Raw genomic sequence first — 14,053 nt, forward strand, 5'->3', positions numbered from 1 at the left:
ATAGTCCCTGGTGCTGATCCCCCGCAAGCTAGTTCCTGTCTCATTGGCCCCCTTTGGTCTGAGCCCTCACTCGTGTCGCTCATTTTCTATTAAGTAGACCCGACTTGACATCGGGTGCCTGTCAATGCAGGTCGCTCTGGCCCCTGGACTCTCTCTCTTTCTGATCCTGCGTGCGGACACGGCCATCCTGTTCCCCTTTCCCTTGTAATATATTGCGTCGTCTCCTTCTCGTTCCCAGTCTGGTACTGGCAGTCCTTTTCTTTCGTCTTTGGACATATGGGGTTGGACGTCGACACAGAGTGCTTACTATGAACAGAGGATGAAGACCCCGCCGCTGGACATCATTGCGAGCTGGCCGGTCCCCAACTATGTCAATCCCGAGACCAGGGGACCTGCAGCTGCCATTGTCGCCATTACCTTGCTCATCGTCGTCACATTCCTCGTCGCCATCCGCGTCTACACTCGCAAGGTTATCACAAAGGGATTCGGCTGGGACGACATCCTGATTCTCTTTGCTTACGTCGCCACAGCAGCCTTTACCGCGATCGGCCTCGTCGCATCGGCACACTATGGCTGGGGTACCCATGTGTGGGATGTGCGGCCCAGGTTGTTCCCTGGGAGCTTGAAGCTCGCTCTATCCAGCTTTGTCATGTTCGACCTCGCCACGAGCTTCACCAAGTTGTCCATGCTGGCTCTGATCTATCGACTCGCCTGTCAAACGTCAAAGACAGTTCGCTTCATCGTCATTGTCTCAATGGTTCTCATCAGCGCCAGCGGTCTCTCTTTTCTCCTCGTAAGCCTCCTGCAATGTCGGTAAGTGAGGAGACGCCCCCCTGGACTCCCCTTGGCTCCGGTTGAAAGACGTGAAAAGCTGAAAAAACACTCTCAGGCCTCTGTATCATTACTGGAGATTGTCACTCGAACCCGTCAACTGCACCGTCGACGAGGCGACACACCTCCTTGCTGGCGGTATCATCAACACCTCGACCAACTTGCTAGTCGTCATCCTCCCTTTGGCCATAGTCCGCCGCCTCCGTCAAGAGGGCAAGCTCTGCCCTCGCCAGGTGACCATCGTCTCGATCCTGTTCGCCGCCGGGTTCGTGGCCTGCGCCGCTAGCGCCGCCCGCGTCTACTTCACCCACCTCATGACGAGCAGCCGCGACCGCGATCTCTCCTGGCACGCCTGGCTGACCTGGCTCATGTCGTCCATCGAGCTCTTAGTCGGCATAATGGCCGCCAGCGTGCCGGCCACCAAGCCCTTCTTCGCTCGCTACCTGCCTCAGCTCATCAGCACGGCCTCGGCGTCTCGCGCCCGCTCTGGCGGCAAGCCGTCCATCAAGTCGCACCGCGAGGAAAAAGACCGCCCCAAGCGCGACTCCCTCTCGACGATCCATGAGCTTGAAGAGGAAGTCGTCTTCAACCGGCCCGTCCGCACCCCCGACTTTTCCGAGCCCCAGCACCTCGCCTTCTACGATGTCAACAAGCCGCTGCCACATATTAAGGAGTCCGTCTACTCCATCCCCATCGACTTTGACTTTGAGAACACAGAAAGCACCCGGGCTCGGCCCTCGTACGAACGGACGAGCAGTCGGGGCAGCGACACCGCGACACGAAACCTGACCGAGGAGCGGTCCTTCGTGTAAGCCAGCAGGCTGTGTATTAGTGTATATCTCTAGAATCTCCCCCCCCCCCCACGTCTCGGTTCGCCGTAAGCCTCTTCGTTGATTTGTTCTTGTCCTTTGTGCATGGGAAATAACGTTTCGCAACTTGTTTGTCCCGGCCCCCTTTGTGTTGGCCGAGGCGATGGTTCCCCAGTCCTTACCTTTGAGTAAAGAATTGCTACCCCTATTTTAATCTTTGAGGATCGGCTTCGGAGTAGTGAGTGGATGACGCATGAATTGGATCGTGATCGCCGAAAAAAAAAAAACTTTAAGCTGCCACGGCTCCCCTGAAAGAAATCCTCGGTGACGCCGGGTCCATTTCGGAAAGACAGTCCATGCATCTCAAACTTCATCAGCATGGACAGTAGACAGTATCACGCTGTGATAGTAGGGGTGCATGCTTTCACTACAAGCTGTTTATTTGGTCCTTCTGTGGTGCCCTTGAGGCGATCTCATACTCTGGATACATCTAATTCTGTTCAACACAAATCTCCCTGGCTCGCAAATTTTGTCTTTGAGTCGTTCGCGGGAATCCTCACAACTCTCATCTACAGACACAACACCGGTCATCCTGAGCTCTTGGCTCTACATGATTCTCCACCACCCTCCTGGGCGTGGTTTGGGTATCTCATGACCTGAAGCATCGTCTCGGTTGCGGCGGTGCGGCTACCTAACCGGGAGCCGCACGATGCATGCATGCAAATCACTGGGGCATTTTTTCCCGATGACCTGGCTTTGCGTCCGGTCTGCAGCTTCCGACCTTGCAGCGTTTGCCACAACGCAGGTCGCCGCATCTTGTCGACGACGTGTAGGGCCGCGAGGTGCGTCGTCTACTCGTCGTCGACAGAGTTGGGCAAGGCGAGGTCCACGCACTTGCGTCGGGACTCCCCCCCCGGGTCCGGAATTTTCCTAAGTGCAAAAAAATGGCACATGTTCTGTAACGGCCAGAGATGTTAGACAACGGCTCATATCAACAATGCTGGCTTTGCTACGAACCTGGCAGCGTTCATCCGGTGTTGTTATAAGTCCTGCGGACAGTTTGCACAGTCTGTCCCTGGCTCATGGTAGAAGCCAGCTTTCCCATGGTGTTCAGATGACCCTGGGCATCCTTGATAAGGTGCGCAATGGCAACGTTGTCTGGCTGGGCAAGCCCCTGAACAATGCTTTCAAGGGCCTTTTGCTGGGCAATCCATTCCTCGATGAGCGGCCTAGGAGCTTCCTGTTCCTGGACAGCGGCGGCCACAACACTGGGCTTGGCGCTGTTCTTGCGGCTGACTGCCGGAATGACCTTGGGAGCGTCCTTTCGCTTGCGGCTCTTAGCAGCCTGCTGGGTGTGGCCAGTGGTCGAACTGGTGGGCGATCCCGGAATCCTGCTGTCATTATGTACACGGCGCATGTGATCCCGGAGGTTCCACTGACGGGGGAATCCGTTACCAGGAAGAGCACGATCGCATCCGTCGTACGAGCAAAGGAAGGGCTTGTCCCCGTGGCCGTGCATCGCGTGGGCCTCACGCTCGTGGCGAAGAAGACAGGCAGTCGACGAGAAACGGGCATTCTCGCAAGAGGTGTCCTTGCACCGGTAGGGCTTGAGATGAGAGTCCACAAACTTGCTGTTGGAAGAAAACGCATGATTAGCAAGCACTCGCGGGTGTTGTGTTGCTGATCCTCGGCGAACTTACTCGTAGTTGCACTTAAGTTTCTCGGCCTTGTGGTTGCAGCTCGCCTGTCCTTCCCAAGGGCAGTGGAAGAGGCCATCGGGACCGGGTGACGCATTCTTGTAGAGAGGGTGATCACGAGCAGATTCGCCCTCATTGACAGGCCGACGGGCAGTGTAAGAGGGGGGCAGAGCGAAGTCGTCACCCATAGGCATCACGGTAGCAGACATGTCGTCCGAAAGCATATCCTGACCATGGTACTGGCCGTCCAATCTACTCGATGTGGTTAGATAAATGAAGCTTCGTCCAAGGGGTTGAGGCACGACGCACCGGAGCTGTGCCTGGATTGCAGGGGATCCGTTCTCGCTGCGGGGAGGAGAAGCCAAGGGTTCGGGAAGTGCCCAGTGAGCGGGGCTACCTTCAGAGGATGGCCCGGACATGTGTGATTCCGAAGGGCTGAACGTGGCCCAGGAACCCGAGGGCGAGTGGCTGGTCAAGCTCGCATCGTGATCCAGCTGAATGTGGGTGGGAATAACGTGCTGCAGCGAAACTTCTGTTGGCGGAGAGGGCAATCCATCAGGACCCATACCAAGGTCCAGAGACATTCCGGATCCAGAGTACAGCATGTGGGACGAGACGCCGCTCGCATCAGAGTCCAGGAAAAGGCAGGAGGAGTTCACATCCATCAAGTGGGCGCCGGGTTGAGTTCCGGGGGTAAAGACAGAGCTGTTACCTGTGATGTCCATGTTGGACATGCGTGAAGACATTTGTGATGACGGAGCAGTCATCCTGGTCTTGGATGAGGGCTTGGTAATCCTGTGCTTGTGGCTTCCAGTGGATGTTCGCGAAAGTCCCCTCCTCATCGGCTCCCCGCCGATAGGAGCAGCCACGGCCTGTGGCGCCTGCACGCGAGGGGTGATGTGGCCATCAAGATGGAAGGAAAAAGTTTCAGCCTCGCCCTGGTGGGCAGATCCAGTATCAAGAAAATCTTGGAAGTTCTGTGAACCTTCTCCTGTCGTGTCCCACGACGAACCACTGATGTGATCCGAGGATGGTCCTGTTTGAGAAGAAAAGGAAAACATTCCTGTGGGTGCCATTGCGGCCTGGTAGAAACTGTAGTCACTGGGTGAAGGTTAGTGTGCTGTGTTTCCACTTAATTCAAAAATATCAAGACCATTGCAGACGACAAGGAAAAGGTCATCTCAATGTGGGACAGCTTTGTTCCTACAACGGGCTGCATGTTAGCTGTTGTTCCTACAGATATTGGATAGCGGTGTTTACAGACCAAGGTGAGAGTAGACCAGCAAGCAGCCTTCGCAACAAACATCCTTTCCGTCGCCGTGGGCCAGTGGGGAACACTCCAGGGTCAAGGTAGATCAAACACAGCAGTCAAATAGTCCGGGCGTCGGGTTCTGGGTGGTATTAGGTGTCGACGTCGTCCTTCAGGTCGCCTCAGGTTTGAGGGCAAGTCGATGAGAGCAACAAATCATCACAAGGTTCCGATTTGTATAGGTGTGTAACAGTCCGTGGCTGGATTCAAAGGATGTCCACCGGTTGGTCCGCTAGTCGTATTACCTGGGAGAGAGCCGTCGGTGCGTCGATGTACGTTCGTCGCCATTCCAAAGCCCAGCGTCGACATAGAGTTGTGCAGCGTGGTACAGATCAGGTAGAAATGCATTGTTTCAGTAAATATCACAGTCGTCCCAGTCGCTGTCCGGTGTGATTGGGATCGAGTAGCCCAGTGGTGCTTCCGAGGTCTTGGTGAACGTGTGTCGTCTCCATGTAAATGTTCAGTGTGGTCAAGCGTAACGATCAACAACGTCGATGTCCGCAAGTGGTCCACATGCCAGAATGCGATAAGTGCGAGCAAAAGAGAGTCCTGAATATCGTCCAGGGGGGCGCCTGGGTGAGCCAAAGTCTCAGGCGAGACAATCCTTAGTCCACGAGCGTGATTCCATGGGCATGCAATGAATACATATCCAGTCAAGTCCATATCATGGGCACTGTCAAGATCCGATATAGCAAAGTGTCGTTGGTTGCCGAGCGATACTTACTGATACAGCACGATCGATAGATCAGGTGTACGTGGAATAGAGTAATCTTTGATCCTGCGTCTGGAGCGACGTGTCTCGTGTGAGACGCCTCGTAAGAGGCGCTCGAGACTGCCCGCAAGGAGCAAGAAGTTTGGTTCAAGTTCTGTGATCCTTTGAGAGGTCCTGTGATCCTCGTCTCGAGTGGAAGTGTCCTGGATCCGGGAGTCCTGTCCATAAATCCTGGGTTGCATCCTGTGGTTGTCCTTGATCTGGTGATGGTCTGGCGACCGTGAAGACAAACGCTTGAACTTAGGAGAAACAAGACTTGCGCATACAGGATGTGTAAAAGCAAACAAGGCCGCCGTGGGACAGAAGAGTGAAAACAGTACCTAGAGGGCGTATGGACATCGTCCATGTCGAGAGATGTGTAGCCAGGCATATCCGGGCGTGAGACAACGACGGATGTCATTGAATCCTGGGCAGACTTGATTGAGTTCAGTCCTGGAGTGTGATGCAAGTCTCTCGGAACAAGAGATGTCGAGATAAAATGCGATCCTTGGTGGCAAAGGGGTCTGCTTTGAGAGCCTTGAGGTTGAGAAGTTGGGGAGGGGCTGGTAAGAGAGGGAGTAGTGGGCAATGCTTGGAAAAGGACGTGTAGAGAGGATGCTGGGATCCGAAACTGATCAGCAAGATGCAGGCAGTGGTTGGGCTGGAAGGTTGGAGGTTGGGCTGAAAAAAGAAGACGAAGAAACGGAGTTGGGCAGGATGAGGGGGCGACTGGGTTTTAATGGTCAAACCAGGCAGACCGCAGTGATCAACCATGAGGAACGGGGTTGGGAATGGCTTCTTGCGTGGCCCTTGCAACCCCTGTCAAGCATGATGCCCTTGCGCGTTGGCAATCTGGTTGAGCGCGCTGTTTGGTTGTGACGACCTTGAGGGCCATCACACAGGCCGCAGATGTGTGAGCTGGCTGTCGGGGACTGCGCTCGCGATAGGTTCGCTGTGTAAAGTTGGCGGTGACGGGATTACTTCCTTGATTTACAGGGGGATCCGCGGTGGGGATAGGAAGCGTGCCGGGCCTATCGTTGGAACGGATGAGGAGACGTCCGCGACAGCGGTAAGGGATCATGGCTGCAGCGACAGCACATCAGTGCAGTAGACCACCACGACCACGCGCCATCTAATCATGGGAGGGTGTTGTCCCCGTCTCCAAACCACTGGCAGCCCCTGTTTTCCCGACTCAAGACCTCATGTCACCGAGTCATTTAATGTCGCGTCTTCATTTCCACCACTCGACGGTCCTGTCGATCATGGACAATACGTTTGAAGTTTCTTCGCGGAAGGACGGAGTAAACCGAATCGACAATCGCTGCGTCGTAGCTCTGACAGGTTTTTGCTTCGACAGAGTTTCATGGTGCGGGAACGGCGGCAACGGGAGGGCGGGAAGAAGGGCGACGAGAAGACGGTTGGTGCGGGAGAAGCCAGCGGTGGGTATGGCTTACGAGCAAGCGTCAAGCCGGCGGGCGCCCTTGGCGTTAACGGGGTGGGTGATCGCATGGTTAGGGCGGACACTGTGACCTCTTGAGCGCTCGGCACATGTTCCTCCATCTGCCGTTGTGTCAGCGAGTCAAGCGTGTTCAACGTCGAGTGGTCGGCGACGATGCCAACGTGACTGGCACGCACACCGGCTCTGGCCCCGACATGCTCTCCTCACCAATTGCTTGCTTATCGCCTGGCCATTGCTGCAGATGCCGCATGAGGGCTCATGCAGGCTATGGCCACTTGTTCAGCGGGCTTGGCGTCGCAGGAGCCGGGCGTGGTGGCTTCTTGCCATGGGCGAGCAGAGTCCTACGCCCTACTCTGCAAGCACTTTAACAAATCGTTCCGGCTCCAGATGACATCGCCTATGCCTCCTTATTATTGATGATGTGTTTGACGCTGGGCCACCTGTCGTGCGGGCGGCCGAGGAGCAAAGAGGGGTAAGGAGTAAATAGGAACAGTGACTGGAGGAGGGGAGCTGTCGTGCGATGTACTGACAGCACACAGCCTGACAGGTGTGGTCGATTTGGACCTGCCCGCATGTGTGTGCTGGCTGTGCCGTGTCGTCTCACTCTCTGCATCCCAAGTGTCAAATGCAGGAAGGAGGAGGTCGTGTTCCATGGGTTCACCTTCCTCTGCTTTACTTCCTATACCTAAGGTACCTATGTACCTACCTACCTAGGTAGGTAAGGTAAGGTCAGGTAAGGGGGCTCGTGGTCCACACCCATGCACGTGGTCGTTGATTCAAGGTCATCGTGGAAATTGTTAGAGCGATTATCTAATCATATCTTTCAAATGCATCAACTCTTGACACACATGTCCTATTCTCGACCACATGTCACATCACGATCGTTAAAGGCTACTGAAGGGCAATTTTGTCATGGAGGATTGCCCCGTTACGATTCCCCAGGACGCCTGGCCAATCTCAAGTCCTCAAACCACACTCTGCTGCCCGGGGACTCAAGATGACGGCCCGCTTGCCACGGCGCTATTGAAATCCTCACGCCATTAAACCATGCTAAGTATCTGAAACAATTGGATGACCGCTTTTGCTTCAGCTGCAGATCTACAAGCTGGCTTTCATACCGTCATGCCTCGGCGCTTCCCAAGCTTGTGAGCTCAAGCAGCTTTTGCATCTCCAGCATCTCGGGCAGGTTCTCTCTGCCCACAGCGTCCTCCCAAATCTCCCTAAGCTTTCTCTCCGCCATGGTGCCTTCAGTCCAAGCGACTTCAGCGAGCGACTGCTTCGTGTCCTTCCAGTCTCGCAGGTTGAGCAGATGGCTGACTAGTTTAATCTTGCCAGCATATACTGCCCTCCACATATCGAGCTGTCGCTGGCCTTCGGATTCGGTCGCCAGCCCAGCCGAGGCCACGGCCGCCCCAAAAAGCACACTCCAAAGCCAGAGGTGTCGGCTGAAAGTACCAGCTAACATGTCCTCCTCTTTGAGACAAATGTCATCGATGAGTTGCTCCAAGAGCCAAACAGTCAGGACGCAGTCGACGCGGCTGTCGTTGACAGCCATGAGCACGTAAAAAAAGGTGGCTATGTAGCTCGCTCTGCTACTCTTCGGGTCGCTGTTCAGCATCATTGTGATGTTGTGCTGTGGGTCGAAGCCTCGTGAGAGCTCCCAGTTGAGATTCTTTGTGTATCCCTGCCAGAGTCTGTCACTCTTCGTCTCGCTGGCTTCCCACCAGCCGTATCGCGGCGCCTCCCTGGGTGGCAGGCTGCCTAAGTCCCATAATGAGGTGAACAAGAGAGCAATGACCGTTGGCTGGAAGTCCGCCCCGATGGCATCATGGAGTATTCCCACTTCACCCCTCCGCAGTCGGTCCCCTGCCCTATACACTCACCATTCAGCATCACGTGCCTCTAATGCAGCCCCCAGAAGCACTTACATCTCAAGCATTTGCTGTGCGGTATTGAGCTTGGCAAGGCTGTACCCGTTCTTTCTCAAGGTCAGTTCGTGCAAGCCTCGAAGGTGCTTCGAGGATGCATCCAAGTCACCGATGGCCCCCTGTTTCGAGTCGTGTTAGCTCCCACAACCGTCTAACTTTCACGTGTCCGAAGCATACCTCCGCCAATGCCAGCGTTGCAATGGCGAAAACGGTGGTTTCTGTAAAGGCTTGTTCTGGATCAAGGACTTGCTGCCGCGCAAACTCATACGCAGCTGCTTTGTGGTGAAGGAAAGGTACCATGACATGGTCAAGGGACCCGGTCACCCATGCCCATTGACATGCTGCGACGACGAGAGAACCATGCAACAGCCCTGGATGAAGGAACGTTCGTTGCACACTATACCGTTAGTCTGTAATCCAACGGCGACGGTGCAGGCGTCCCAAAGCACATACGTGGACACGTTTTGCCCTCGCTCGATGGGCGTTTGCCCTCGCACATAGAATGTTCTGACTGGCGAGTGGCGTCGTCGTTAGGGAATGCTCGCACATGGGCCGAACCCATGAACCAGCGTGATTCACGGATTCTGGGGTGTTGTTGCAAATAACCCACAGTGATGGAAGAGCCATTTTGACTTGTTAGACAGTTGATAGTCCTTGCCAAACCCAGCAAAGGCATGACTGGTCGACAGGAGAGACGTCGGACTGGGCGTAACTGTGGGCCGAACGAGGACAGCGTCCGGGGGCGTCGTTTTTCTCTTGGCCTCTGCAGTCGGAGGATAGCGGCATTGTGTGCCATTCTGCAGACAATTGGTGCTGTATTGACCTGAGCATCAGACTGATCCGTCGCTGTCTCCGCGGGCACGAGGACTCACCAGAGCGGCTGTCTTTCGTCGCATCGGACATGGCGCTCCTTGCAAACGATACACCCATTCTTACTACGGCGGTGAAACTTGCGAACTCGCGTCTTCGGGGGTGCCATCTCGCGGGCGTTTCCTTGTCAGCACAGCTGACATTGCACGTCGTGCTTCAACCGCCTTCACAGCTGCCTCGATTGCCTTGGCTTCGTGACGTCGTCACTTGTAGACTTGTTTGGAGGTCTTGAAGGTTATTGTCGTCGACAGAGACGCAGATAGTGCGATCTTGCGTCGTACCTTGTGGCAAACAGATGAGATAAAGCTAATGGATTATGTGCGAGATCTTACCATCATTTTCCATCATGGGAATGAGGTCACGGCTAGCCTCACGTCACATGAGGAACCCATCAGTCCTAAGGAACAGATCCAGCAGAAACGATGCAACAATTGGCTGCCCCCATTTGACGCTAGAGTGCTACACGAGAGGTGCATGAGCACGGTCCAATCGGAACTATCCATCACTGCCCGCAGCGGCCCCGCCATGATTAGTCAGTCTTCCCGCATACTCTCCCAGCTTCCCCTCGAGTCGACTGGAGATTTTCGTTCGAGGAGGAGGTTCCTCGCAGGGTCAAAAGCATGGAACGACAGCATGCGACGGAGCTTTTATACTACGCTACGTGACCAACCATGCTGATTAAAGGTCATTGTTCACTCGCTAATAGGGCTGGGACTATTGTCTCCCAAATTCCTTCCGGCCGGTGCACGCGATCCAAGGTCGAACCATGCTCCTCAAGCACCAGACGCCGAGGGGATCCGATCCAGTGGCATACCTGAAGCCTGGATTTGTCTCCCACCGACAATCTGTACAAACGGGTGATGGACCGGATGCATTTGTTGCGAGCTAAAATAGACGTGGATGTTAGAAGCTCGTATCGACAATAAATGCTGCGTACCAGCACAAGGTATCCCAAATTGTAACACCTTCAGATACCAGTGAGCTAGTTTTGGTTTCTGAAGAACAGCGCGATCAAGATTGTGGCTCTTGTTTACTGTTTCTCGGGATACCAAGGACGTCGTTTCCTGGCATGATATCCTCATACAGTGGCAAGGTCTCACGTGCCGGGAAGACGGCTAAATTTACGTATTCGAGTCCGAATATGCGTATTCATCGTCAAACACATTCGCCTTTGCCCACTTTCTCAGTCGATCAGTCATCGCTGTCAGGTATAACGGGAATTCCGTTTCATCCCGAGTTATTTAACCCGGAGCAGCATAGATTCTTAATGGGGGTCTGTGTTGTCGGTAGGGGTGGGTCGTGATGATACTTGGGGACTGTTTATAGACTACATGGCATCCACACTGTCGATTAGTTGATGTATGAGGCCCTCGTTTTCAAATGATGCGTTGTGTCCCCAAGCTCTCGGCGTTGACTGTCTACCGTTGAGACCAAATCTCAAGCTTCGCCAAACCTCGACCCGACGAAAGGCGGACGAACCTCTACCAACCGAGTGTATTGTTCTTCACGACATCTTCACACGCAGATCCCATCATGTCAGGTGTCAGCTACGACGCCGAGGGGCCCCCTTTTGGTCCCATCGTCAACGGCACGCAGATTGTCTTTTACCACTACCTTCCAAACCAAGCGGCAGGCTGGACTTTTGTTATCATATCGGATTGGCTACGATATTCATATATTCTGCTGTTAAAGTTACGCGCGTGGCACTTTCTGCCGCTCATCCTGGGTACATCGGTAGGAGCTATTGTTGCGGCCCTCGAACCCGGCCTTGCTAACTGTGCGTGCCAGGCGAGGCGTTCGGCTACTATGGACGAGTGATGGCCATCGCAGTCCGAATGTCGCTGGTCCCTTCATTATCCAGAACCTCCTGATACTGGGCATGGCGCCGCTCATCGCCGCCACCGTGTATATGAGCCTCGGTCGAGTGATCAAAGCGCTTGACCTCCGCGAGCACCTTCCGATCAGTCCAAGGCTCATGACGACGTTCTACATCATTGTGGACGTTGGGTGTTTTGTCACCCAGGTGTTCGGTTCAGTCATGCCGGCATCCGGTGACCCTGAGGGTATCGCGCTGGGCAGAAACCTCATCATCGGCGGGCTGATCGCGCAGCTCGTGGCACTGTCCCTCTTCACGTTTTCCAATTTCCACGCCCATCACCATGCTAGGAGACTGGCGATGGCAAAGGGCGGGGGGTCGATTCCGCTGGACGGCGCGCGATACTTCGGGGTCAGCTACGCCGCGACTCTAGCCATGTTGACTCGGGCGTTGGTCAGGGGTGTCGAGTACTTGCAGGGCGGCGATGGCTTCGTTATGAGACACGAAGTCTTCCTGTATCTGTTTGACGCCGTTCCCATCACCTTGATTCTGGCTCTTTACATATTCATACACCCAGGACGACTAGTAAGAGAGGCCGAAAAGAAGAATTGGGGCATGGAGTTGTTGGAGTCGAGGCGCTGATGCGTTGGCACCAACCTGTCTCGAGTTACATGTTGGAGGCACGAACGACGTCGGGTACGTGCAGACGTCGATTGATGACCGACCCCTGGACGGTGGCGTTTTCGTTTGCCAGGTTTTTATTGAGAGTGGCATTCGGCACATGAACCATCCGGTAGTCGTATTAGGATGACTAAGTCATGTCTTACTGCTTTTGTTCTTATCTGTTCATTTGGCTTTGCCCGTGCATGCATTCACATTGGTACCTCGGCAATGTAGCACCTAAAAGCAGGTAAGATAGGTGCCTAGGCACTTAGCAAGCTTAGGTGAGGTGAGGAGGCATCTCAGAGTGAGGGTCGACGCACCAACCCCATCAGGCTTCACGGCGCTACTATTTGCCGCTCTGGTGGTGCTGGTAGCACACCCAGACACCCTGTTACACACCTTGACGCGCACACACATGCACACATTCGCTCCGCCTCGCTCCGCCGACTCTGTCTGCTTTGCCATGTTCACCCACTTTTCTGCCTGGAGGGATATGTAGGTCGGTTTTCCAATACCGGTTCCCCCCCGCCACCAGAACAAGGACCCTGACTCCCCGAGATCTGTCAGATTTCCCTTCCGCTGATCGGCCGACTAGGTACCATGACAGACCTCGTACGCACATACAGTACACGATGAGATCCTTCTTGCAACCCTCGCCCCTCGCCCCTCGCCCCTGCCCTGGCGAGGCGGGCGGTGCCCGGTGCCCGATCTCTCGTCGCCATTTTCTTCTTCTCAGGTCGAGCAGACTGCTAGGGGGCGATCGGGCGACAGCATCGCCCAACGAAGTCCACGTGTGACCCACGATCCAGACCCTTCTCCAACGCGTTGGCTGCCGTCATCAGCCGACGTACGCACTTGTCTCCGGCCAAGCGGTCCCTTATCCCGTAGTCGGGGTCAGGAGACGACCCAGTCACGGCGCAGCTTGGCTCAGCTGAGCGGAAGCATAGTTCTCTGGCGATGCGAGACGTTCGACTTTTGTAGGACCGGGATCCAATGGAAGCGATGGAGAAGGGGTCCCTTTCAGCGGCCGCCTCACTCTCTGCGTGGGCCCCCCTCTGTGCTGCCATGTAAAACAGGGCCGCCAGAATTGCTTTGCCTCGCCTTCCCTTGCATCGCGCCGAGGCGCCCATTCAACAAACTCGCCTCACCACCTCAGTCAGCAGAGATGTGTTTCTTTTCCAGCCATTGGGGTCGATGCTTGCCCGAGTGGAGTGGGCATCAAGGCATGGCCACATGCAGAAGCAGGTTAGGTAGGCAATGTAGGGGAGGTAGTTGGGCATGTCCATCGTGTCGTAACACTTCATGCCTAACCCAGCTTCCTGTCACCGCTTTTCTCCCTGCCAGGTACTTCCCTGCCCCGAATCATCCCAGCCGCTACATCATGTCTACCCCCAAACCCCTCGGGCAACAACAACACCACCCTCTCCCCCAGCGTGCCGCCGGACCAGCCTCTGTCTGCGGTCGAGCGGTCATCGTCACGGCCCAACGGTGCCCTACCGCATGAGCATCCTCCGTCTTGCCTGTTGAGCCCTCCACCCAATCACGAATCCAACCCAATCCAGTCCACCCCCCCTTTAAGACCATATTGTCGTCTGGGGTACTCCCTGACGGAAGCACAGCTGTCGTTCAACCTGTCGTCACTTTTGCTTCATGGGTCAAGTTGCAACCTCACCACGGTAGACGCCGATCCTCCCTTGCCCACAACGTGCCTCACTCATACCACAACCCCCCTTCGAAAGTCACCAGCGCCAACCGAACCGAAAGGAGGAAACCCAGAGAAGCCGCAAGACCCAATCTTCCAGTGCTAGTCACCTCCCCCTGGCAGTCACGTATCTTCTGGACCATGCGGCAAGTCTACGCTTGAAACCACAGGCGTCCCGTCATGTTGGTGACTGGGCGATCGCGAATTCTGACCATCCT

The 14,053-nt window shown here is 55.1% G+C and overlaps 4 protein-coding genes across 4 annotated transcripts; 2 read left to right on the forward strand and 2 right to left on the reverse strand.

Annotated features, from left to right (window-relative positions):
* Positions 1–319: 319 nt before the first annotated feature.
* Positions 320–1,643, forward strand: VDBG_07021 (integral membrane protein; the record flags this gene model as incomplete). The annotated part of the gene is made up of 2 exons (XM_003002404.1): positions 320–813; positions 911–1,643. 2 exons carry the CDS (start codon positions 320–322, stop codon positions 1,641–1,643), a joined length of 1,227 nt encoding a protein of 408 aa, XP_003002450.1.
* Positions 1,644–2,667: 1,024 nt separating this feature from the next.
* VDBG_07022 (conserved hypothetical protein) lies at positions 2,668–4,413 on the reverse strand (the record flags this gene model as incomplete). Its single annotated transcript, XM_003002405.1, has 3 exons — positions 2,668–3,271; positions 3,341–3,589; positions 3,647–4,413. 3 exons carry the CDS (start codon positions 4,411–4,413, stop codon positions 2,668–2,670), a joined length of 1,620 nt encoding a protein of 539 aa, XP_003002451.1.
* Positions 4,414–7,919: 3,506 nt separating this feature from the next.
* VDBG_07023 (conserved hypothetical protein) lies at positions 7,920–9,763 on the reverse strand (the record flags this gene model as incomplete). Its single annotated transcript, XM_003002406.1, has 5 exons — positions 7,920–8,727; positions 8,785–8,903; positions 8,962–9,155; positions 9,395–9,597; positions 9,657–9,763. 5 exons carry the CDS (start codon positions 9,761–9,763, stop codon positions 7,977–7,979), a joined length of 1,374 nt encoding a protein of 457 aa, XP_003002452.1.
* Positions 9,764–11,187: 1,424 nt separating this feature from the next.
* Positions 11,188–12,112, forward strand: VDBG_07024 (RTM1; the record flags this gene model as incomplete). Its single annotated transcript, XM_003002407.1, has 2 exons — positions 11,188–11,253; positions 11,393–12,112. 2 exons carry the CDS (start codon positions 11,188–11,190, stop codon positions 12,110–12,112), a joined length of 786 nt encoding a protein of 261 aa, XP_003002453.1.
* Positions 12,113–14,053: the final 1,941 nt, after the last annotated feature.

This window comes from Verticillium alfalfae, genomic scaffold, assembly GCF_000150825.1.
Source record: "Verticillium alfalfae VaMs.102 supercont1.9 genomic scaffold, whole genome shotgun sequence".
Taxonomy (NCBI): Eukaryota; Fungi; Ascomycota; class Sordariomycetes; order Glomerellales; family Plectosphaerellaceae; genus Verticillium; species Verticillium alfalfae.